General features: G+C 45.7%; 1 protein-coding gene across 2 annotated transcripts in view; it reads left to right on the forward strand.

Moving 5' to 3' along the window:
- Positions 1 to 309: 309 nt before the first annotated feature.
- GALNT17 (polypeptide N-acetylgalactosaminyltransferase 17) overlaps positions 310 to 25,835 on the forward strand; it is a 447,810-nt gene continuing 422,284 nt past the window's right edge. Inside the window, exons 1-2 of one of the 2 annotated variants that reach the window (XM_090276913.1) lie at positions 310 to 1,348; positions 1,422 to 1,835. In XM_090276913.1, the coding sequence (XP_090133039.1) occupies positions 1,598 to 1,835 (238 nt within the window). In that variant the 5' untranslated portion in view covers positions 310 to 1,348; positions 1,422 to 1,597. Of the gene's footprint in view, positions 1,836 to 25,835 lie in introns of both variants that reach the window. The other variant, XM_090276912.1, reaches the window with a different exon arrangement.

A 25,835-nucleotide genomic window follows, 5' to 3' on the forward strand; every position in this document is an offset into this window, starting at 1 on the left:
TAGAATTTTCACACGGACAGAACCCACCCAGCCCACTACCGCCTGGCCTGGCGCCCAAAGTAACTGAATCCAAGTCTCCAGGCCAGATTTTCCCTCTAGCCATTCCTGGGCACGCAAAACGGAGCTGCGAGCACACAGAAAGGGATGTCTTCATTGCCAACAGGGATGGAACGAACCCGCCCGCTCGGGTAGCGCTGAGAACCTAAGGGTCTCTCCAATGCCCTCAGCAGCCAGCATGACTTGACTGCCCCCATCCCACGCGGTACCTACTCTCTAGGCGCCCCCACCCTTATCGTGTGCGCGCGCAAGAGCCGGCGAGCCGGGGAGCTGTGCGCTCGGCAGCCTGCGGGCGGCGGCCGACAGGCTCGCGAGGAGTGGGTGGCCAGGGGAGGCGGCGGCAGAGGAACTAGACCTGCAGCCGGTCCTCTCGGGCCGCGCCCCTCGCTCCGCCGCCACCTGCGCATCCCCCCCGGACTCTCCAGCTCCGGGGCTTTGTGGGCTCTTGGTGCCGCAGCGGCGCTTTCGCTGCGTCCGACAATTAGGAGACTCGGCGTCTGGTTCCTAGGGGCGCGGGACTAGCGGCGCTGCCAGTTCCGGCGAGCGGAGGGTGCGCCGCGCGAGTCCCTCCCGCCGCGCTCCCCGCGACGTTTTCGGAGGGGGGTAGAGAACTGCTGTGACTTTTAAGGTCGGACTCCTCCTTCCGGCCAGCTTCCTGACGCGCCAGCCCGTGGAGGAGCCAGTGTGACCGGCAGGCCCTGAAGGCTCCCGGCGTGGTGTTGGGACTTGGAACGTGTCCTGGAGCCCGCAGTTCTGTGTGCGTGGGTTAGTTTGGAGCGGGGTCGGATGTCCCCCGGCGCGAGGGGCGGAAAGGGCGTCGCGCTCTGCCCCGAAGCCCACCCCCTAGTGCTGCCCCCACTTTGAGAGTAATTGAGACTTGAGCGTGACTGCAGAGCCGCGATGATGCGGGTGCCGGGCGCGGGCTTTCCTTCCCCTGCCCGGCGTGATGGAGCGGGTTGGTGAGTGGAACAAAGGAGCCCGCCCTGGGGAGTGGGTTCTAGGCTGAAGACCAGGGGTCGCGCGGCGCGACGGCCGTCTGAGGACTAGGGTGGTGCGCTTCCCCGTGGGCGGGCTACAAACCCTGATCAGGGCACCTGCGCGCCGCTCCCACCCGGGAGCCGGGCAGCCCTGCCTGCCGACCCGCTGGCCCCGGAGGTCTGCTGCTCCCGCAGCCCCGCTCCCGGAGGCCTGAGGTCCAGCGGCGAACCACTTGCTCGTGCGGAGAAGAGGCCCCCGCCCCCCAGTCTTCACGGAGAAGCCGAGGCACCTGGAAGGGGCCGCGCGCCGTGGAGTAAGTAGGTCTTTCTGGGAGCACTTCTACAGACCTAGGGCTTCCAGGTGCGCGATTTTGCTCTCCTCCTCAGCTCCTTGTTCTTTCAACCGTCTCCGCTGCCAGAGCATCCTCGCTGTGGGCCCGGGAGCGGCTGGGATTCTTGCCGGTCGTTCGGAGTGTGAGGCTCGCACCGCCCCGGCTGCCCCGCGCCTCGCCGGAGCCCGAAAGGGCGCGGGGTCCGGGGCGAGGGCCGGCCGTGCGTGTTTGATGGCTTCACTGAGAAGAGTCAAAGTGCTGCTGGTGTTGAACTTGATAGCGGTGGCCGGCTTCGTGCTCTTTCTGGCCAAGTGCCGGCCCATCGCGGTGCGCAGCGGAGACGCCTTCCACGAGATTCGGCCGCGCGCCGAGGCGACCAACCTCAGCGCGCACAGCGCCAGCCCCATCCAGGATGCGGTCCTGAAGCGACTGTCGCTGCTAGAGGACATCGTTTACCGGCAACTGAATGGTAAGGACGCCAGCCGGTGCCCACGGGGCTTGGTCAACCCCGGGGGCGTTTCGCGCGGTGCAGGGAAGCCGGCCCGCCCGGCTCCTGCGCGCTCCCTATTTCCCTCTCTGCCCTGTTTTGGCCAGGAGGCCGGGGCTGCTAGAAAGAATTACCTGTAAGTTTGCTTTTGTTGTGGAAACAAGTCAGTAGAACTGGCTCCCGGTCCCCGTGTGCAGGAGAGTGCAGGAATCACTACCTGGCTACTCCATCCCAAGTACAGAAATCAGTCGTGCGGCCAAATGGGACTGACTTAGAGGAAATAGCGCTTACAGCTTAACGTTTGGTGGAGTCCGACTGAGAGGGACATTGGTAGGCTTAAATGTTTGCAGAGCCAAGGCCTCTGGTGTGGAGCTAATGCACTTTGTTAGTAAGTTGGATGAGGCGGGCTGCAGAGCTAGTAATGAGGACTCCTCCTCCATTCCACAGCTTAGGTGGGGGCTGCTATTAAAAACACACCTGGCTTCTTCCAGCAAGCTGCCTGAGGGTGATGTTAAAGTTCTCGGTGGGTTGGGGAAGCAGGTTTTTACAGTGCTGTAAGGCAAGGTGTGACACCCTCTTCCAGCAGGTCCTCCCATAAAGTGGATTCCTTCCATCTCATTTCCTTAAAACATTGATGAGATGCTGTAGCAACTTAACTTTTGCTTATATCACTTAGCCGGTGATCAAATTTGCTTCGTTATACCGGTCTTCTTAAAGTCACAGAACCTACCCACGATGTGACATGAGGACTTACCGTAATGACAGTAGTCAGAATCTGTCCCAGCTAAAATGTTCTCCATGTTTAGGAAAAGAGGGAGACTTAATGTGCCCTGGTCACATCTGGTCCAGGGACTCATAGATCATTGTATACTCGCTGTCCCCAAGGTCAGATTGAGAATTCCCTGCTTAAGTACAGGCAGCTCTCCAGGGTCCATACAGCAGGTATGTGTGTCAGATCAAGGCTGCTGCCTTCCTCCCTGAGTTTCTAACGCATGTTCTCATGGTAGTTCCAGAATTACAGATAATCATAAAGAGGGCAACAATTGGTGGAATTCTTGCTGTGCTCCAGACCCTGTGCAGAGCTGTCATAAGTGCATTATCTCATTGAACGTTACATCAGTCCAAGGAGCTTCCATTCCATCCCCCTATCAAACATGAGAAGAGGAGGCTTGGAGAGGTTAAACTGCCTGGTGTCCTGCGCTAGTAAGTGGTAGAGCCTGGAATCAGAGCCCATTATCTGGTTGATCACAGAGCCCATGTTCTTGACAGCTTCTATCTATTGTCTCCTCCTAATTATAAGAAGTATTAAGTCTGAAGACAAGAAGATTCTACATTAGGAAGATCCGACTCAGCTGTCCTCCTTGCAGTTAGAGTGAGAGACCAGGCCTGTGGCAGGGAGAAGGATGCTACCAGACTGTCCTCTTTCTGCCCTCCCATGATCCCTTCTGTGTCCTTCTGGGAGGGATGTGGTCAGACATCTGGGCACCCTCTGAAAGGACCTTTTGGTCTTCTCCATGTCATGCAACAAATACCCAGGAGACGCCTTGAATGTGTAACAGCAGCGAGAAGCTGCCATCTCACCCTCCCCTCACAGACAATGGGGCCTGGCTGTCGCTGTGGCCTGCTGAGCTCTTCTCCTGAGTGTCAAAAATTCAAGGCACAGAATGAAATGAAACCCACAGTTCATTTCTGGAGGAATTAGAAGCTTATGGGGCAGGCCTTGTTATTCTACACAGATACCTGAGGGTGCCCACAGGTGTACCCATAGGAACCCGAAGAGAGTGCAAGAGAGCCTGAGCTCCCCCACTGTCAGGCTGTACTCAGGTACACATGTCATTTCAGTACTGGTTTCAATTAAGAAACCAAATATAATGTAGGCATGCACCCCTAAAAAGCCCAAATAGGAAAATGGAATTCCAAATGGTAGGAACCAAGTGCTACAGACATGGAGGGACTCAATAAGCCTTTACAGCAACCCTAGGAGATAGGTGCTGTTATTCTGCCTACCCCACAAGTAGCTTGTTAACAGTTAGTCACCCAGCCAGGGAGTTGAAGAACTGGGGCTTGAACTAGGACATTTTGGTTCTGGAATTCAGGTTCTTAGCTGCTGCACCTGTGAGTCTACACCCATGTACCCACGAGTTACATGGGGCCTGTTAAGACAAAGATTTCTGGGCCCCACACCAGAGTCTCTGATTCAGTAGATCTGGGATGAGGGCCCAAGACTGTCTCTCTGACAAGCTTGTGACCTGGCCCATGGTCCACTGCCATCTACTTTACTGCCTGCTCCAAGCAAAGAGGAAGACCCATTTGCCTGCCAATACCAGCTGGTGGTGGTGCTGTGGCTTCTGAGAAGCCAAGAGCTTGCTTCACATGGGCTGAGGGTCTGGCTTCTGCTGTGCAAACTATTCCACAGGGGGAGTGCGGGTGTGCCGCATTTGGGACCGGTTGGGTCAGGGACTGTGGGGAGAGAAGACTGAGTTTTCTTGACTAGCAGCCGCTGAGGAGGAGCTGGAAGGAAGGGTGGGTTGAGAGCTTTTCCTGGGCAAGCCAGGAATTCAAGCTGCAACTAGGTAAGTGTTGTCTTTCTGGCTGCAGAGTATTATTTGTAGAATGAAACCTGGAGGAAGAGAGCAGGGAAAGTTGTGAAGTGGAGAGGACCCACTGCTCTCCACCCCACCCTCCGGCACTCCCGCCTTTGCCTGCACTTGTTTCCTGTCCTGTTGATGTGCTAGGCCTGCAGTGGAGAGATCTCCCAGTGCCTGGGCCACCGGCTTTGGATTGCAGTGTGTCCCTTTGCCCTGCAGCCTGTCCCATCCCTTACTGCTGAAGGAGGAGCAGGAAACCCTGACCGCAGCATTCTTTGTTCCTCAGGATTCTGAAGCACCGGTGAGAGCCAGGCACTGAGCATTCGGTAGGAACAAGGCCACTTAGGTTCGAAGTGGGAGCTAGCATTTTAAGGGTTCCTCATATTTCTCAAACCTTTCCTGTGGACTCTCATGGAGCTCCAGCAGCAGGGACTCCTGGAGGGTTCCACCTCCCTGGCTGTCAGCACAGCCAGCCCTCATGCTGTTTTCTTTGGGTGTCCTGAGAGGGACCCCTGGGCTAGGGGGCCTCTTGGTGACTTCTGCAGGACTGGCCTCTCTGCCAAGATTCTCAGTGCCAAGGTCCTGAGTCCTGCCTTTTGAAGAACAGTTGCAGGTTGTAGTCGTTATTGTTTTTCTTAATACAGGCTGAAAATGACATTTTAAAGTGACAGTGAAGATGCTGGTATGGAGGAGTGAGCACATGAAGATGTGTGCTCTCTCTCCTCCATATTCTCTCTTGCTTCTGCTCTTCCAGTCTTTCTGTGAAGCCTCACTGCTGGCCTTGACCTTTGTGGCAGTATCCTTTACCCCCGTGCTCTGCCTCTGGTCTCTCACCCCTCTCTTCCACTGAGCACGTGTGGCTCCAGCTATCTGAGTGGAAAGCACCACCTCCTAGGGGCCCCAAACCTTTCAGGGGCTCTCTGTTTCGTGAGGAATCACGGCCAGGTTAGGAGGATGACAAGACCTGCCACAGTCAGCTCCAGTCCACCTCTCCCAAGTTCCCACCTTGGCCCCATGTCCCCTGCCTCCTTGAGCCAGATTGATCGACTTGCTGAAATACCTCTCATTTGCCTTCCGATTGTAGCCTCCAAATTTTAGCCCCAGTCTTTGAGAAGTACTAGTTCCCCTGCCCCTCTCTACATTCATCCTCTAACACTTGACTGAAAGTCATAGCCTGGGGGGTGGGGAAGTTGTGCTCCCCCACATGATCTGAGCTTTTCCTGCTCTGAGTTGCCTGAGGCTTTGTTGTCAGTGGCTTTTTGTAAACATATTTTGGACTTCATAATGGGACATCTGTCCTGCCACTGTCAGGCCTGGCCCACATAAACTCCTGTGGGGTTCTCCATTCCTTCTCTCTTTACCTTTCTGTGGTGGCCTTGGAGTTCACCTCTTGGTGGCATACAAAATGATCCTCAATCCCTGAATGACTGCATGGAGAGCACTGCCCTCCCCCTAGTTCTGTATTGATGTCTCTGTGCGTTGGAGCATCATGTTAAGCCATTGCAATTTTGGAGCTTATCTGTTACAGCATCTAGTGTTAGTTATCCTAACTAATTCATTTAGGCAGGTTTAGAAAACTTGTTTTCTTAAGTGACATACCAGTCTGTCTACCGTAGGTTTCTGTCCTTGATTAATATGATCAGCATCTGCCACAGCACCTTGCCCATATTATGGGCACCTATGGTTTATTGGTTGATTAATTGGATGGGGGCTAGTTTAAGGAGGTAATTGGTAGCCACAGAGAAATAATCTAGGCATTGTAAAGGCTGAATTGGGTTGGATGAATTTGGTAAGGGGAGGAGCTGGAAAGACTTAGCTTGGGAGACTGAGTGTGAGGAAGCCATCTTGCCCACACCGTCTTGCGTGCACCATTTTGAGGCTGCTCTGGTTCTTCATCCTCTTGAATGAAGGGCACCCAGTCCTTCTGAGGAGCTTGGAAGTGAAGCAGTCAGCCAGGTTAGGGACCAGCACAATTCAATATGTTTTCTTTGAATATGTAACGTAATTTTATAACATGAATGTGGTTTTGTGTTTCTTTTTATGTAGAATAAAACTAATTGTATTTATTGTAGAAAATTTGGAAAATCTGAATAAAGTCACACAGAAGAAAATAATAATGTGTTAAAATATTTTTGAAAATGGCAACATGGCGGTTTTGTACCAGCGTGAGGAAAATGGACCTTGGGATAGGCAGGTTTCTTGTTAGAATTCCCATGCCGCTCTGTCCCTGACTTCTGGCTTTCTGTCATCTTCTGAGGAAGTTATTTGCTTCTCTCATTTTCGAGCTTAGAGAGGTGAGAAATACAGTGTGACTTAGCCTAGATGGCACAGCCAGAGAAGGGCAGACCCGAGATTCCTGAATGCCGTGATGCTTTTCCCCAGCCCTGCACCCTCCACAGGGGCCGGGGTAGGGGGCAGGCAGTGGAGGGCCTCAATGTTCCACCTGCCCCATGCAAGCCCTGAGCTCTGGCTGGCGATTCTGTCCCTCGTCAGAACCCCTGAGCAATGAGTTGGCAAGGCGCATGTCACTGCTTCGTTCACTACGCCCAGGGCAGCTCTGTCATAAGTGGAAATGCAATCGATTCAGGTTAGGTTCCAAATTTAGATTTCAGAAGGATATTGAATAGAAGCAGGATTGCTTGAAGAAATTGAAAATCTTTGTGGGAATGGAGAGAAGTCAAAATTACCTATCCTAGTTCTGCCCCCAAGCTATATAGGCAGAGAAGACTGGGGTCTGAGCTGCAGAAAACCAAAACGTCCCCAAAGAACCCAAGTGCAGCCCACCCAGCCTGACACATAAGCCAAACCCACCAGACAGGCAACGTGAGCTGTCACAGAGGGCCAGAGGTGGAGATTTGCTCTGCAGGCCTCTAGGGTGGGCTCAGAAAGAGAGGGATGGTGTTTGAAGGCATCTCTTCATGGATGCCAGAGCTGGCCCATAGCTGTTTCCTCTTTCCTGCTGGGATATAGATGTGCTCCTATGGGCTACAGAGCAGGATGGTGCCAGCATTTCCTGTGGGAAGGAGGTAAGGGAGGAGGAGCAGAGGGCCGGTGTTGGCATGAAAATAAATCCATTACTGTAATGAGCATCACAGGAAACCAGGGCAGTGGGCTGTCCACCTCCTGCCTGCAGGCCCTCAGCAAGGCTCTGTGGCAGTCTAGGGCCCAGGTGTGGGGAAGGTTCAGTCAGGGGAGCCAGGGCCTGGGCACCGGATGGAGGCTCACTTCACGTACTGCCGACAGACTGGTCTCCTCTGATGGCAGCAGTCCCTCCTGGAGAGATGGGGAAGGGTTCCTGGACAGTCCTCCGATGTGGCCCATCTGCCCTGGCCATGTGTGTGCTGTGGACACCCTCCCGGCGGGGGCAGCTGGTGACTGCCCAGCCCATCGGTATCCAGGAGAGGCCGCCAGTGTCCTTCACCAGGAGGAAATCCAACCCCCGGCCTTTGGTGTGGCTGAATTGGGAGCGTCCTTTGTGGACAGGAAGGAGGCTCAGTAATTAGAGCTAAGGATGACAGGGGAAGGAGGAATGTGGGCACAGGGAGCCCACGTCAGGTGGAGAGAGGACCTAAAATTAGACAGCCTCCCACTCTTTAAGAGTATAATATTAGAATAAAGGTTGGTAGGCATCAGACGCACCGGATTTGGTTTTTGTTGCGTCACTTATTAGCTGCGTGACCTTGGGCAGCGGGGTTGTTCTAAGTCAGGGTGAGCTGGGAGTCAGAGTCAGGGTGTCCTGCAGGAGCTGTGGGGCCCAGTGCCTGCTCCCTGTCATAGCCCTGATGCTGAGAAGTGCACTGGCTCATAGTAGGTGCTTAGCAAACCTTTCAGGAATCAATGAGTGAAGAGGTAGCCCTGCATTGTGGCAGAGGGCGATCATTGCTATCTGTCACAGAAAGCTCAAGGGGCGTCAGAGGAGGTCCTTCTTTGACTTGCTTGGACTCTGAATTAACTTGAGATCCTCCTTTTCATGGGTGTTTGAGGCTGAGCTCTGTTTCCTTTCCCTTTTTAACTCCCCCACCCCTGCTTACTTATAACGAACGATGATACCTTTGAGTGGTCACTTTTGAGGCCTAAGAGAAGAAATGGCAGCCTATACATGTCAAGCCCCATTACAGAGCACATCAGTCCTTCACATCTGTTAGTGAGCACTTCCTTGCTGCAGGGCGTGGGCCCGGATTACTGAGAGGTGCAGACATTATGCTCAGCTGGGCGTTTGTAGCCTGATGGGTTTGTAGGTACACACTGGAAAGTAGTGAGGCTTGAACTCATACACGGTAGGTGCTTGACCAGTGAGTGTTGCACTTGAACAGGAGAGCTCAGAAGTTTTGACACATGGATCAGAGGAGACAGGTAGTAAGACTACCTGGGGACCTGATGTTGGGGTTCACTTGATGCACAGACAGGAGGGTCAGTGGGTTAGAACACAGGATTGGGTATAAAATGCAGCCGAGCCTCTGATTCCGGACTCTGCCAGCCTTCCGACCTTCAGTGGTCCCAGGTGCACCTCACTTCAGCGCCCCCTCCTTGGCCACACGCCCAGCTAAGAGTTAGCACCTGGAATTGCTCCCTTTGGAAAATCTGAATCAGCTTTCAGAAGCTTTGACCTGAGTGCTCCCCTCCAGCTTGCCACCACCCCTACTTCACGGGGGCACCCAGCCCCCAGCCCCCCAGCCATGCCCTTTGTCTAGCTCCCAGTGGCTCCATCTTTCCATGTTCAGCCCGGACAGCCCCTCCCATGGGGAGCCTGGCAGGAGTTCCCTCGCCAGCTCCTCCAGGGTCCTCACCTCTTGTCCTCTCCTCCATCCACCCAGTGACGCCCTGATCAGCTCATTCCAGAGGAAAGCCCCCTCAGGCAGGGGTTGGCACCCTGACGATAGGTCTCGCTTTCTCTTCCCCAGGCCTTCCCAAGCCAAAGAGGGAATGGATGGGCTGGAGGGGGTCTGTGGGAGGCCCCGGCGATGAGAGGGGAGGAGTTGTCTCCTCCAAACCAAGCTTTGCCCCGGCTGTGGCTGCTGCCCCCACCACATGGGTCTGCCCTCTGAGACTACTGTCAGGCACCTGGGCCCTCCCGCCCCGTCTGGACTTAGCTGCGATGCTGTGTTCCAGGGCAGAAGCTGACTCCTTGGCAGTTGCTGAGGGACCAGAAGATGAAACCAAGAAGTTCAGGGGAGCCAACTCCCCATGGGGTAGCCATTGACCATGGGGAACAGGAGCCAAGAAAAAGAAGATAAATTGTCTCCCTAGCCCAGCAGGAGAGCCTGCTTCCCTCCCCACTCTCCGTCCCTTGTTCCTTCCCTTTCTCCCTCTTTTTCTGATGCCCATAATACTTTTAAAAAAATACAGGATTCACTTGGTTGGTTGGAAGACCTTCCTCTGCCTTCATTATTGCTCTTCACAGGGCTTTAGACTGTTCTAACATGTGGGTGACAATCGGCTTAGCCACTGATAGAGAAGTTTTTGCTTTTAATAATGTTCCTGTCATTGCAGAACCTCAGCCCTTGCCATGCATGAGTAATAAACCACTGCCGTAATTACGGGCGACTGCATTCAGACACCAGCATACGAGCGTGCTGACAGTTAAAAGGGAGCCGGGTTCCACAAGGGCCTGCTTCCATGCCAGTCTCAGATACAGTGGCTAATTGTGTGATTAGTGTTCACCGAGGGGTGTATTATGGCTCTGCAGGCTTGTTAGGTGCTGTCCTTCCCTGGTAGAAAGAGTATTGAACTAATGGTCAGGAGACCAGGGTTCCAGTTCTACTCTTTTTCTAGGGACCAAAGCTTACGCATGTAAAAATGAGAGCTACAAGACTTTAGGGTCCTTTAACTATCAGACTATGAATAATGCCCCCTTCCGTCTTATTACAATCTCACACATTCTCCAAGGACTAGATTCAGAAGCCCTTTATTTCCTGAAACCTTCCCTGGCCACTTTGTCAGAATTAATGGTTCCTTCTTCTGGACTGCAGGCTGTATTTTGCATGGATCTTCTTTTAGCCCTTGTTTGTCTCTGTCTTGCATCGTAATGAATTGTTTACATGGTCAGACTCAATACTTTGCAAGACAGTAGATTTTATTCATTAAAAAATAATCGCTCTCTAGATCATTTAAGGATTAATTAATCAGCGGGAACTTGTTCTCACTTAACAAACCCAGAAGTAGTGGTAGGATAGGTTCAGAATCATGAGGTCATTACGATGACATTATAGCATCATTTCTCTTGATGTGTCCTTTACGGTTACAAGATGGCTGCTGTAGTTCCAGTCACTGAATCTTTATACAGGGTAGGAAGTACTGTACCACTGGCCACATCTCTTCCTATTGTTTAATCAGGAAAGAAAGTCTCCAGAAGTGTCCCCGGGCAAGCTTCCATATATGGGCCAGAAGATGGTCACATGACCAACCTTCAAGAAAATAGTTGCTTTCCAGGGAAAGTAAGTATGATTGAGGCAACAGAGGAGAGAAGAAATAGTATTTGCATTGGGAATCCACATCTTCTCTATACCCCTAGTACATTTTTAATGAATATTAAAATGAAGAAAGACTCTGCTACTGGAAACTGAATTAACTAGAGCACTGAATTCCTTGGGCATTCTGGTTAACTTGGATTTGGCTTGAAGACATCGCATAGATTGAATACCACAAATATAACTGTATTTTGTCAATGCTAGATACACATCACTATACCTTTGAAGCTGAGATTCATTTTATGATCAATGGTGTGTCATATTTTAGTTGGTAACACTTTTTTCCTTATGGGTACATAAAAATGGTACAACCTACAGTTGAAGGCATTTTAGATTCAATGAAATACGTGATATTTGTACACACATGTGTACACCATGGTTTATTATACATAGTGTTTGTATGGAGCCTCTAATAGCAAGTGCATCATGTTACTTAATTCTACATCAGACCTTCTTATGCTGTTATACCCATTTTACACATGCAGATGCTGAAACCCAGAGAAATAAATAAATTGCCCAGAGACACTGTTGTATAATTACAATTACTGTTGCCTGACAATAAGCTTTTTAAAAACTTCTAATGTAGGTGCCTGGCATTAAGCTTTTGATTGTGCAGGCATCTGTTTCATAGACATCCATCTTGAATAAATATACCGGCAGCTACACAACTAGATAAAGAGCCAGGCAGCCCCCTGGGTGACCTAGATAGCTCACCTCTGAGTGCCCCCACATCTCCTGTCCTGAACTCTTGACTCCCAATATTACGTTTTAAGTTTGCCAATGAAGAGCGAACCTAGGAAAGCCTGGACTCAATAAGGACAGAGCCCCAGGCCCGCTGTCTGTCTCTCTGTCTGCAACCTCGCTGTGTGGCCCAGGGCGTGCAGTGTGCCCTCCAGGACTTGTGAGTAATAACCTTGTTTTTTCAAAGTTCCCTGCTGCTTGTTGCTGAGGTACTTCTTGCGATCATAATAAGAACCTCAAGGGCTGGTCCAGCCTCATCAGGGCTCTAATCAAGGAAATGTGTGGCCACAGCAAGTAGCGGGGGCACAGGTGAGAGCTCCAGGCATTTCTGACTGATAGCATCAGTATCCATAGACTGATACCGACTCAGAACACTTACTCACCAGCTGCCTCTCTGGGTCTTACTTTGTGAGGTTGGCACTCACTGTCTCCTGGGTGAGGCACTCAGTCCTGACCAGCATGGGCGGCTGGTACAGGGATGGGAGAGGGACGTGCATGGGGATGCAGTGACAGGATGGTGGCAGGGAGCCGGACTTCCCTCAGGTGTAGCAGTTACTAGTGTGTACAGTTGTAAAGCTGTTAATGTTAGGGCTGTAATTTATGCTGTGTGAGCTTTAAATCTGGCCCCCAATTAGAACAAAATATGAGGAAAGTGAAATTGATATTAAGTTAATTAAAAGGCTTTGCTTGTATTTGCAAGGAAATTAGCACAATAGGACTGCTGAGAAGAGCAAGCTGTTAATTTCTTCTTCGTTTGGACAACTCTCAGAAGGCCTCAGGCAAGCTCTGCCCCTGGCTTCTGCCCTGTGCCCTCCCTACTATGGGATATGCATTGTATTGGTATCATGGTAGCTTTAATGGGAATGATCCAGTATAGTCCTGTGATGGTCATTTTTTTAAATGGATACCAAGCCTTGCATAGAAACCACACCACCCAGCTGAGGGTCCCTGCCCTAGAGATGTGTATAGTGGGCTTTAGAGTTCGTGTGTCAACACATAGCTAATGCAGAGGGCCAGTGTGGTTCCCTTGTGTGCATAAGGGAAGCCCTTTTGCTTTAGTGCACCCTTCTTCTCATTTCTGTTCACCATCCTGATCTATGCCACCCATCTAGGGTTGAGTGTGCAGTGTAGAACTTCAGTTTGAACTTTCTTGAATGTAGGGGACAAGCTTTTTTATGGTATTTATACCAGATGAGGGTTTCGATTAGGGAGGTTGACATCAGGCAGCAAAGAACTACTCTTATCTCGAGTTCGGATGGCAGAGGCAATGCTGTGTTCACTGTGAACTTTTCTTTTCCTCTTTGGTGCAGAGCTAAATTTTAGTGTCCCCCACACTTTGGTGGGGCCATATGATATGACTGACTTCTGGGCAGTGGAGGATGGGTGAGAGTGATGTTTACCACTGTCAGGCCTGGCCCACATAAACTCCTGTGGGGTCCTCCATGCCTTCCCTCTTTACCTTTCTGTGGTGGCCTTGGAGTCCACCTCTTGGTGGCATGCAAAATGATCCTCAGTCCCTGAATGACTGCATGGAGCAGAGCACTGCCCTCCCTAGCTCTGTCTTGATGTCTCTGTGCATTGGACCATCATGCTAAGCCATTGTGATTTTGGAGCTTATCTGTTACAGCAGCTAGGGTTAATTATACTTACTAATTCAGTTAAGCAGAGTTAGAACACTTGTCTCCCGAAGCGACATTCCAGTCTGTCTACTGTAGCTTTCTGTCCTTGATTAATATGATCAGCAGATACTGATTGAACTAAACAATATGTGAGGTGTGGTCATGTAATTATATTGAAAGCCCCCTGGTTCTAGACCAGCTTCTCCATCTGTTCTGCTGTTGGCTTTAAGAAAATAGTCTTGCATCGCATTATTCCATTGTTCTATTTACAGAATCATGGAATGATTATAATCATACCCTACTTATGCTCCATGTTGGAGCTGAGGGTTAAGTATTGAAATACAGCTAAGTTGTTTGCAATTATAAACAACTAAATAATATATGCATTGTCTTTACCAAAGCCTCTGCTGATAGGAACTGGCATTTTTTTCAAGATGAGACAAACTGAAAAGGTTAGTTTAAGAATTAGCAATTTAAGAAAATCATTATCTTTGCTGCCACTGCATTTTAAATCATGGAAACATTTATGTTTGTGCCAAAGCTGCACATTTTCCTTTAGAGCAATTACTGAAATGCATTCACAAGGTAAAAATGTAGTTTGGGGAAGAATATTTAAGAGTTCTTAATGATGTTAAAAACTTTGCTAATTTGCCAAGTTGTTCTAAAATCCACTTCAGCCTTACTTCCTGCCTACCCATCTTCCAGCAGTTGAACTGATTCCAGGAGATTTGAAGAAAGGGTCTGAGAATAATATTAAAACATACAAATCTCATGAGATTTCTTTTCAAGAACTCCCCCTCCCCTTCTTTATTAGCTGAAGGTGAACAGTCAGGAAGATATAAGAACCGTTGGGCTGTGTTTACTTGCATGAAGCAGTTCTGGGAGAAAACAAAAGCTCAACAGTAGTTACTAGTGGGTGGTTTGAATGAAGCTGTTGTCTGTTACTACTCTCTGGTCGCCTTTACACTTGGGGTGGGGGGAGTAGGCTGCTCTCATTTCTTCCTCCTCATCCTCCTTGCTCAGATCTTGGCTTGGTACCACTGCAGCCAATGCAGGGCTTGTAGCCCCCCCATTACTCAGTGGGTGCTCTAGTTCCCTGTTCAGGGATCCCTGTTGAGGGATCTGAAAACCCCAGGCCAGGGGGATCCAGAGCCGTCCTTCCTCTTCTCCGCAGGAAAGGACTTAGTGTCAATGTGCATTTTCATTAGAGTGTAAGTTCATGGCTACCTCTCAGGGACAGTTGGTTGAAAGCCTAATCTTCAGTGGAGAAAGTTCCGTAGCATTGAATCTGAGACAAGAGCCGGAGACTGCAGCCCTGGTCCACTGACCAGCAAAACCTTCCTAACCAGCTGACCTCTGGGGCGTGCCGTACAATGGACTGAGCAGGGGCTTTCAAGTTAGACAGAGGGAATCTCCAACTTCCTTTGGCTACTTAACAAAGCCAAGCCAAAGCTTGGATTTGGGTCAACTCACATGACATTACTGACCTCCCATTTTCCCATCTGGAAGACAGCAGCTGCTCTTATAAGTATGATAAACACTGTGCAAAATGATATTGGTGGAATACTTTGAAGAGTGTCTTATGCATATAGGAGAATGTTGATAAATGATTTTATTAATACTATAGCAGTGCCAGACACAATCATTACTGCTTCTGGAAACAAGACCCTTTGGCCTCTCCAGGACTTGGTTTTCTCCTCGGGGAAATCTGGACAAGATTTGAAGTGTGTTAAATTTCTGTAATTTTATGGATCAGATAGGTAGAGTCAATGATTCAAAGAGTGTCTTTTCCTGTGTACAATGACTGGCCAAGACTGGTTAGATTTGCATATTTTGGCAGCAATAAAAAGTTCAATCTAAAGAAATGAGAAATAATTTTCCTAGGTGTGGTTGTTTAAAAACACATCTGCAAATTCTTTGATAGTATTCCCAGCACAATGCAGAGTTTAATTCCCCTCCCAGTGATTATTATGGGCTGGCCTTAGTGACTTGCTTCAAGTGCATAAAATTCAATGGAGATGATGTTGACTGACTTCCGTGGCTGGATCATAAAAGGCAATGGAGTCTCTGAAGCTTTGAGCCACCAAGTCAGAAGTCAGGAACCCTGAGGCTACCATGCTGTCTGGGAGAGACCATGTAGGGGGAGAAAGAGAGAGAAAGAGAGAGAGAGAGAGAGAGAGAGAGAGAGAGAGAGAGAGAGAGAGAGCGAGGAAGCACTAGAGCTAGCTCTCTAGCTAAATATACAGATAGATGTGTCCAAGAAGTCTCGGTTATTCCAGCTCACAACTGTTTTGTCTCCTCAGTGCAAGTTCCAGACATGTGAAAGAGCAAGTTCAATCCACCCCACCCACCCCACCACTTCCCCTGAGGCTCCTCAGCTGGTGCCAAGTGGAACAGAGCTGCACCATTTCAATCCCCAAACCCTGCCCAAATGCAGATTCATGAGCAAAAGAAATGTAGTTGTTCTTTTAAGCCACTAACTTTTGGAGTGGTTTGTTATATAGCAATAAATAACTGGAACACTTAGGCCAGTATCCTTGTGTTTAATGAGGTGGCTTTAAAAAAAAATCTTTCTGACTTCAGTAAGAAATAGGGGATTCCTAATGATAATGATGATAACATTGCTAACAGTAATAAATATAACAATAGCTAATACTTATTGTACACTTGCTTAAAGTACCCAGCGCTGTGTTAAAGACTTGGGCTTATATGCCACTGATAGGCCATGGCTAACAGCCCAACTATTGCACAGGGGGTTAGGCTGGCCAAGAACTTAAGGCGTGTTTTAGCTGAGTTTCTGGCTTCGTCTGAACCCCTGTGCACTGCCGCTGCATTTAGGCAGCAGAAAGAAGGGTGCTGGCCTGTGATGGTTCCCTCTCATGAGGTGTCACTTAGCTTAGCTAACATACAACATCCTGTCCAGTCCTGTGTTTTGGACAGAACACTGTTTCAGGTCTCTTTGCAGAGACAAAGACATGTTTGAAAGAGCCTGTTTCTCCAAGAGACATATGATTGTCCACTTTTTTTATGGAATCTGGAGAATTTGGTGCTTCTACAAAGAATACACATTGCAAAGCTACAGAGGACCTTATTCTCCAGAAATTTAAATAAATACTGCAGACTTCTTTTATTCTAGTTAAGCAGAGGGCAAAGTAGGGGTCTTGTCTGAATTATGGTATTTAACAGAGGAAGCAAACCAACATCTCACTTTTCTCAGAGGGAGAACATTTTTATTAGTGTTGACTTGGACACATGCACAGAGCCTGCAGCGTTCATACTTCCTGAAGACCAGGGGGTGCAACAGGCCAGTGGTTCCCATGTCTGTCTGAGTACCAGTTCCCAGAACCTTCATCCTGGCGGTTCACATTTTGCAGATATGGGGTGGGACTTAACTTGGAAATCCTCACTTTGCAAAACTCAGTGGGTGATTTTGATGAGCAGCTGGGAGCCACTGGCATGATTGACACCTGCGCTTTGAAGTACTTCTTAGTCCTTTCCTCCTGGTAGAAGCTTTCAAGCCCTTCTACCCGTGAACTACTTTTTGGAGGGCGTATATCACTCTTGCTTTCAATGTCTTCATCTGTAAAAATATTATTGATTTCATAGAGCTGTTGGGAAATTATATGAGTTTATTCATGTGGGATGCCTGATATGTGCCTGGCTTCTTGTAAACCCTCCTGTCCCCTCCTTTCTCCTCCCCTCCCAACCCCTCCTCACCCCTACTGACCCCTCCTCTCCCTTTCCTGCCCTACACTCCATTCATTAACTTGATTATCAGTGTTTGCCTCTTTAATTTCAAGATTTAAAAATGTACCTTCAAAACTTGATCATCTTCTGTCTCTTATTATGGTAAGAACACTTAGCATGAGATCTGCCCTCTCGATCAAGGGGTGTTGCTGTAGCTCTTGTTTTTGTGGCCAAGGCTATTGGCACCCCCTCTGGGGCTTATGGTGCCTCCTGTTTGGCCTACACTATGCCTTCATCTCATGCCATCTGGGATGTCTTTTGTTTGGTAAGCTGGATCTGGGTGAATATATTTCATTCTGTGCACTGTGAATACAGTTTTTACCTTATAATGTAAAACCTGCTCCTCCTCTGGTGTTTCCCAAATCAGTTTATCATAGTATTAATCTGCTGGTTTTACAAGCCAGCACCTACCTCATTCTTTTTTCTAACACTCAATGGCTGTCCACGGCCCACTCCTGGTAACTCCTCTCTCCTCCATACTGTTTCCCCTGCTGCCTTTTCTGAGGGTGGCTCTGACTGACAGGACTGCATGATTGACTTGGAAATTGTTTCCACTTCCAAGATCTACTCTTTTTTTGATCTGTGCTGCACGATATCCTTGACTTTAAGAAGGCAATTTTGTGATGCAGTGTGCAGAAGTCTTCTGTATTTTATGAGTTACTCCAAATTTGATATGGTTGTCTTGCCCACACCTAGTTGCATACCTTCCTTTTCTAGCTTTTTTGTAGAGTTGTACTAAAACATTCAACTTGATTTTCACTGCAATAGTAATCCTCTTTCTTTTCTCACTCGTAATGTCATCAAATTATGTAATATAATAGAATTATGTAATTATAGTAACAAGCACAGCTGGAATGAAGAGGGGGAAAAAAAAAACTGTTGGCAGGTATACAACTCAGCTGGTGAAAGCAGAAACAGGAAGACCAGCTAGGAGGGGGGACTGCCAGCTGAGCGGACAGTGTGCCCTGGGCGTCTGTCTTCATTCTGTTTGCCAGAGATGATGGAGACTGTCAGCCAGTCTGGTGCATCAGTTAAGAGAGTATTTATTGTATTAAATTAGCATGTTCATTGTGATAAATTGGGAAAATAGAAATTAAAAAACCAAAATGATTATAATTTAACAGCATTAAAATAACAGCATTTTGCTTTTTTCCCCCAGTAAACATTTTTACACCTTTAAGATCACACTCATATATATATATATATACTTGTATCCTATGGTTTCTCTTAAAAAAATTATTTCACCATTTACTAAATACCTTATAGACATTAATTTTAGTTGTTGTATGTTATTTTTACACAATGGTTTGACCAAAAGTCACTTTTTCACTTCACTATAGGCAGAGATATAGATTGCTTTCAAATATTTATTCTAAATAATGGTGTGATGAATATCTTTATATGTAAAACTTTATATCCAGTGTCAGATAGAAATAGTCTCATGTGTAATTATTAGGCCAAAAGGTATATACTTTATAAAGGCTTTTGATATATTTTGGCAAAGTGGTTTCCATTAGGTATGTATCAGTTTATAATTTTACCAACAATGCATGCAAGTCCTTATCCTCTTTCACAATAAATATAGATATTATAATTTATAAAATCTTGCTAATATGATAAACAATCACATTTTTCTGTTTTTGCTTGCATTTTCTTGATTGGTAGTAAGAATGAATATTTGCATTTGCATTTTTAGTTCTGATTTAAATTTAAAGTTCTAATTTAGCTATTAAAAACAGAATTTTCTGTTGATTAATTCAATTGTTCATTTGCATACATTTTTTATGTAGTGAAGAAATTATCTTTGTCTTCAAGGCTTATTACAAATATGCTTTCCAAACTCTTCCTTACCTTTTAATATTGGTAATTTTTTTGGATGGGGTGTTTTCATAGAGAACTTAGTCTTGTAAAGCTTTTGTCATTCAGTATTTGAAAAAAGATTCACATATATCTTTTTCTGGAAATTATAATTAAGAATTATACTTGGGAGTTAAGATTCTAACTACATCATTTCCAATTATTTTATTTATGTCAACTCCATTTTTTGATTAATGCTGCTTCCCCCGCCCCTGGTTTGTGACCCTTCTTTATCATGGTCTTGATTGTTATAAACAAACAAAAAAAGAAATGATAATGCTTCTGAGGTGTCTGTTCTGGTCTAATGTTGTACCTATACATGAATCATTGCCATGTTGTATTAATTATGTGATCATATTAATACTCATCATTTCTTTTTTTTTAATTTTTCTTTTTAAAGATGCTTTGTGTCTTTCTGGTCACAAGGTCCACATAACTGGAATTCTAAATTTTGTTTGTTTTTCAAAGACAAGTAACATTCTTGAAGGAAAAGTACATAGATGATAGGTTTTCAGAGATCATGGTTTGTATTTATTTATTTAGCCTTTATACATGTGTGCTTTGGCTAACTATAATATTTCATTGCCAGAATATTTCCCCTGAAAGCTATGAAAGTGTATTCTGACATTTAGTATTGCAGTGCATAAGTTGAATCTGTCTGTCCATCCACCCATCCACCCACCCATCCAGGACTAGCTATTTGTGGGGCCCAATAAAAAATGAAAATGCTGTCACCTTGTTCAACAACTCGTAACAATTTCAAGATGGTAACAGCAGAACCTTAAACCAAGTGCAGGGCCCTTCAAAGCAAGAAGCTCTGTGTGCATGCATGATTCACCCATGCAGTTGGCACTGCATTCATACACTTATTGAGTATCTACTGTGTGTTGTGTGTTTTAAGGGAAAGAACCCCTGAGATACCCACAGTCCAAAGGAGGACACCAGTGAGCCACACATGGCATTATCAGTGCTTGATGGAGGTGTGCACAGGATGTTGTACGTGCACAGAGGAGAGAGATCTCTACCAGACCAGCTGCTACAGGCTTGTGGAGGAGAGGATGCTTGTATTGATGTTTCAAAGCTTTTGCCTCGAGTGATATATGGAGGCCTTAGAGGGTTTTGAGCTCAAAGTAGTCACATGCTCCAATGCAAATGCTTTCACATGATGGCCCTGCTGTGTGGAAATGATGGTGTAGGGGACATGGGTGAAAGTAAGCCTGGAAGCAGGTAGGAGGCTACTGCAATAATGCAGGCAAGGGAAGATGGAAATGGTGGCTTGGACCTGTTTGGAATAGTGGAGGCTGTGAGAACTGGACATGTCCTGAATATATTTAGAAGATAGCTCTGTGATGATCATGGATGAAATAGATATAAGGTAGGAGAGAAAGAGAGCACTTAAGGATGACTCATTTTTTTAATCTAACCAACTAGAAGAATGGAGCTGTCATTCACTGAGATGGGGAAGACCTATAAGGGAGCAGGTTTGGGAGGAGATGAAACATCCAACTATGGACGCATTGAGTTTGAGATGCTTATTAGATGTCCAAGGGGGAGATGTCAAGTGGACAGCGGAATGTGCGATTATGGATTTGGGCTTGATCTCAGAGCAGGAAGAGAAGGGAGGGAAGAGGTTTTGCCAAGGAGATTGTTGGAGAAGAGACTAGATGCAGGGAAGAAGGAAACAGATTTAGAAAATGGAACTTACCAGCTTTTAAGTTAGTATATCCCCCCAACCCACCTCCATTTATTAGCCAAACTGGGGTTTTGGAATATGGAGTCATATTTCCTTCTTTTTGAAAGAGCTGTTTCTTCTAGTGCAGTTTCCTGTGGGAGACAATGAAGGTAATTTCTTGGCATTTATTTATGATGAGAGAATCACTGCCATTTAAATAGCGAATTACTAATGATTTAGAAGGAAATGGTTTCTTTCAGAAACAACAAATCTGAAGGCCCATAGGTGTAGGCCAGGTAGCAAACACCCGTTCAGTGAGAGGCCTAAGCCGGTGATGCGCACGGAAAGGAGCGCTGTGGCGGCCTTCTGTGGGTCCGGTGTGGACAGTCGTGGTGTTGGAAGCAAGTCCAGGGCTGATTTGCTTATGACATTCAGCACATTTTAGAAACTCACTTTTGCTCACAGAATCCATTACTACAGGATTAATCCATTACAGGTGAGAAAGCTTATCAGTGGTTTGGAACAGAAACCAAACATTTTCAAGATGCAAGAAAGAGTTGGAAGGGACCCAGGCCATTCTGATTCCACCTTGCAGGACAATTTTCCCAATGTCTGGCTGACTATTCCTAGGTGTGGTGGTAAATTATGCAGGAAAAAAATGCACATACTTGCCCCCTCCCAAAAATAAGGGAAGTATTTGTAGAGAAGGGAAATAGTGGAGAGATGCACTTAAGTGGGCTTTGCCATGTGTATTCTGTCTCCAGTATGAAACTCAATGAGGGATCAGGAATGACAGAGAACATATATTAAACGACCGGGTCCCCTGGTGAATGTGAGTGTGGGTGTGACAAAGTATTTATTTTATCATCATCTCAGTCATTCACTCACTTTCAAAAAAGAGGTGATGTTGTCTAAGGACGTTTGCTGCATTCTGAAATGGATTAAAACCTGCCTTTATTTCCAGTGAGTGATTTAAATATTGTATAACTCATTCATAATTGAGTAAAAATGTGGTGACTCTTTATAGATTTTAAAAGCATTCTCTCCAAAAAAGGCTGTTTTGTTTTCTCTTTTTGAAATAAACATGAATTAGCATATGAAATAAGGAGGCTGTGAAAGGAATCAATAAAATTAACTGGAATTGGATTTCACACTTTGAATGCATTACGCGTTCCTATTAGGAGAGATAGGGAGAAAGAGGGAATCAGTTCAAAGAGAAGGCGAAGCTCATAGAAGAGTGACCTACTTCAAGAAGATGAATATTTAAAGTAAGAAAAGCTTGAAAAATAATTCGCTTTACACTGCTGGACCAAAGCTCAAAGTAACAGGGAAGCCTAACAGAAAGACCGGCCTCTCTGGGATTGGAAAGGGCTGGGCTGCCCTGTGCGGGAGGTACCACAGAGGGGCTGGGAGGAAGACTGGGCTTGGGGCGTGAAGATCTGGGAGTTCTGGCACGGCTGATTAGTGTATATATGCTTTCGTTTAGACCCTTAACACTGTTTTCCTTTGTATTACACATGAAATTTGCTTGCGTTTTCTTGAATGTTGAAATTAACCGTGTTTAATTTGTTTAGGTGTACAGTGAACCAGGAATTTAGGAGTTCAGGCCAAGCTAGACGTTTGGAGTGGACAGGCTGCATATGGGAAGTGGTCACCTCTGTGGAAGTGGCAGGCAGCCCTCCTTGAGGAGGTGTGCCGGGCCCTGAGCGCAAGCACTCTTCTTTCCCACCTGAAACTCCCCTTCCCTCCTGCCCATGGACTCTATGTAAATGGGGTCATGTGCCATGCAATTAACAACTATTGGGGAAGGGGCTAGGTGAAGCCTCTTCCTTCTGAAGAATGTTCTTTGCAGAATTGTGCTGACTTCATAGTTAAAGCACAGTGTGTGCATCCATTGAGTTTTTTTTCCGGATGAAAATGTTGGTGCTCAATGTTGGTGCCTGATAGAGCTAAAGTAAAGTTTTCTGTTTACCTGGAAAGTGACTCTGAATTTCCTCATGAGTAAAATGGAGATGATGCCCATCAGATTTGCTCATGAATCTTCATTTCTTTATACTTACTTAGACTTTTTTAAAGTTTTAAAAATAGCTTTATGAAGTATAATTGATATACCATAAACTGAATGTGTTTAAAGGGTACAGTTGGGTAAATTTTGACACATGCCTGCACCAGTGAAACCATCACCATAATCAAGAAAATAAACATATTAATCCCCCCAAAAGTGCACCTTTGTAACCCTGCCCTTCTGCCCCTCCCACCATCTTTCCCTAGACAGCCGTTCACCTGCCTTCTGTCACTGCTGATTAGTTTGCATCTTTCCCGAGTTTTACATGAAGGGGATGATATAGTGTGTATTCTTTTCTGGCTGACTTCTTTCACTCAGTATAATTGTTTAGAGACTCAACCATGTTGCAGTTTATATAAATAATTCATTCCTTTTTATTGCTGAGTGTATTCCATTATATGGGTAGAACACTGTCTATCCATTCTCTTGTTGATGGATGTTGGGTTATTTCCAAATTTTGACTGTTCCAAATAAGACTTTTCTGAACACTCATGCACAGTTCTTTGTATGGACATGTTTTCATTTCTCTTAGGTAAATACCTAGATGAACAATGTATAGATCACATAGTAGGTATATACTTAACTTTTAAAGAAATGGTCAGACCCTTTCCCATTTTATATGGAAGTTCCTGTTCCTCTAGATTCTTGTCTACACTTTAAAATTTTAACCATTTTGATGTGTGTAGTGGTATTTCTCTGTAGTTTCCATTTGTATTTCCCTAATGATAAATGATATTAACTATCTTTTAGTGTGCTTATTTGCCATCTGTGTATTTTGTTGAAGTTTCTGTTCAAACCTTTGCCTGTATTTTTAAAAAGTATTTTCTTTTTATTACTGAGTTTAGAGAGTTCTTCATATATTCTGGATACAAGTACCTTATCAGATATGTGATCACAAATATTTCTCCCAGTCTGTGGCTCATGGTTTCATCTCTTAATAGTGTCTTTTGAAGAGAGTTTTAAATTTTGACAAAGTCCAGCTTATCATTTCATTTATGTATCATACTTTTGGTAGCAGAGCTAAAAAAAATCTTTACATCACCCATTGTCACAAAGGTTTTCTTCCACGTTTTATTTGAAACGTTTCTTAGTTTTAGGTTTTCCATTTAGGTCTATGACCTATTTTGCATTAATTTTTGTATATGATGAAAATTATGGAATGAAGTATATTTTTAAAAACTTTTTATGTGAATATCTAGTTGTCCCAACATCATTTGTTGAAAAGACTCCTTTCTTCAATAATTGCTTTTGTACATTAGTCAAAAATCATTTGTCCATCTATGTGTGGGTCTGTGTCTGGACTCCCTGTTGGCTCCTTTGCGTGCTAATCTATGTTTACAACAATAGCATGCTGCCTTGATGACTGGAGTTAATATGTATAAAAAGTTTTGAAATTGTGTAGTGTGAGTCTTCCAACTTCGTGCTTATTTTTTAAAATTTTTTTGGCTGTTCTAGGTCCTTTACGTTTCTGTGTGAAATTTGGAAGCAGTCAGTTTCTGCAAGTGGGGGTAAACTCCACTTGGCATCTTTTAACATTATTATTGAATTTGACTTGTTAAAATTTTTTGTAGGATTACTGCATTTGTACCTGTTGGCTGGTAACAACCGACACTTTCGCTGGCCCTGTGAGATTATTAGCTCTGATGATTCTGGGTGGTTCTTTCCCCAGCCTTGGCTCCCTCCTCCACACTAATGCATTGTGTACAGCCGATGCCCCCAGGGGGCCCCCTGCAGATCTCTGGGATTCTCTGTCTGTGCAGCTCTCAGGGCTCTGCCCTGTGAATTCTAGCTGCTTTGGCCTCCCTGGGCCCTCATCTCTGTCCCTTCAACTCAGAGGGGTTGTTGGCCTTCGTCTGGATTCTCTTTTCCTTCTCTTCAGTCGGGAAACTTCTCAAGGTAGTGGCCCACCTCATCTGTCCCCTGTCCCCTAGGGATCACTGTGCTCTGTTGCCTGACATCCAGTCTCTTGAAAACAGCTCTTTTGAATATTTTGTCTTTTATTTTAGTGGTTTCATGTGGGGAAGTAAGTGTGGTCCCTGTTACTTCATCTGGGTTGGAAGTAGAAGTCACTTACTTGGGTTTTACATAATGGTTTCTTATATTGTTTGGTCTGCTCTTTAGATGGACTCTTGCCCTAGCCAGGCCATCTGACCTTCTGTATGTGAGTGCGAATTCTGTCTATCAAGGGCCCCCTTCCTTTGCCTTGAGTTTAGGACACTTTGTCTTCTGTCATTTAAAAAAAAAATGTTTGTCTTTCCCATTTGACTAGAGTCTCCTTGAGGATTGTGGCTGAGTCTTATTTACATCTTGCCCTGAGAGTAAATGTTTGTTTATATAATGAATGAATAAATGGAAGTGAATGAAATGGTCCATTTCAGTAAAAATATATAGCATGCCCTTTTTCCCTTCCTCCCTCAGAGAAATAGATGAAAAAAGGATATGTTCTATGGAAAGGTTGGAGCTTTATTTAAAATTTAGCTTATTTTGACTCTGAGGTGCATTTGTGTGCATGCATAGAATAATGATGGGGTGTTTTTTAGCATTGGTTAAGGGATGGCTAATTGGGATTTAAAGAGCTTCCAAAATAATTAATGGTCTGTGATAAATTTCTCTCCAGTTGATACAGGTCTGGGAACCATATGATCCTGAACTTTGCTTTTTTAATGGAAATTTATTAAACAGATGTCATTATGCTTTATAGCTATTTAAAGTAATCTGTGCTGTTTAATTTTTTTTTCACTTTTATCGCTAAATGGGACAGGGGTAGAATTGCCAAATAGAAGCATAATAGGAGGCTTCTGTGGGAATTTTCTACCCTTAAGATATCTAGTGCATTTGAGGGAGGAACAGCAGTAGAGTAAAAATTTAGTAGAAGGGGTATCTCTATGAATATTTATTTTAGAAAGGGAATTTATGTCTCAAAATATATCATTAGACATTTTTGATTTCCAATTACCTGCAAGCTACTGATTTGGGGAGCTGAACTTACTCATTATCGTTGCTGTGTACTTTGCTTAATTCTCTGTGATTTGTGCTTGTAGCTATCACAGAATGGGAAATGGAAAATGAATGCAGACTCAGTTTTTAATCTATTTGAACAATTTGGAAACTTGAATCCCACTGTAATGGAATTTGCTGCGTAGCGCCAAAGGATTTTTTGATTCTGAAGTTTTTGTGCTTTTTTTTTTGCTTTATTTGAAAAAGATTCTGGGATGTTGCCCAAGAC

The sequence above is a fragment of the Furipterus horrens genome, unplaced genomic scaffold (genome assembly GCF_987537825.1).
Source record: "Furipterus horrens unplaced genomic scaffold, mFurHor1.1.pri manual_scaffold_5, whole genome shotgun sequence".
NCBI lineage: Eukaryota > Metazoa > Chordata > Mammalia > Chiroptera > Furipteridae > Furipterus > Furipterus horrens.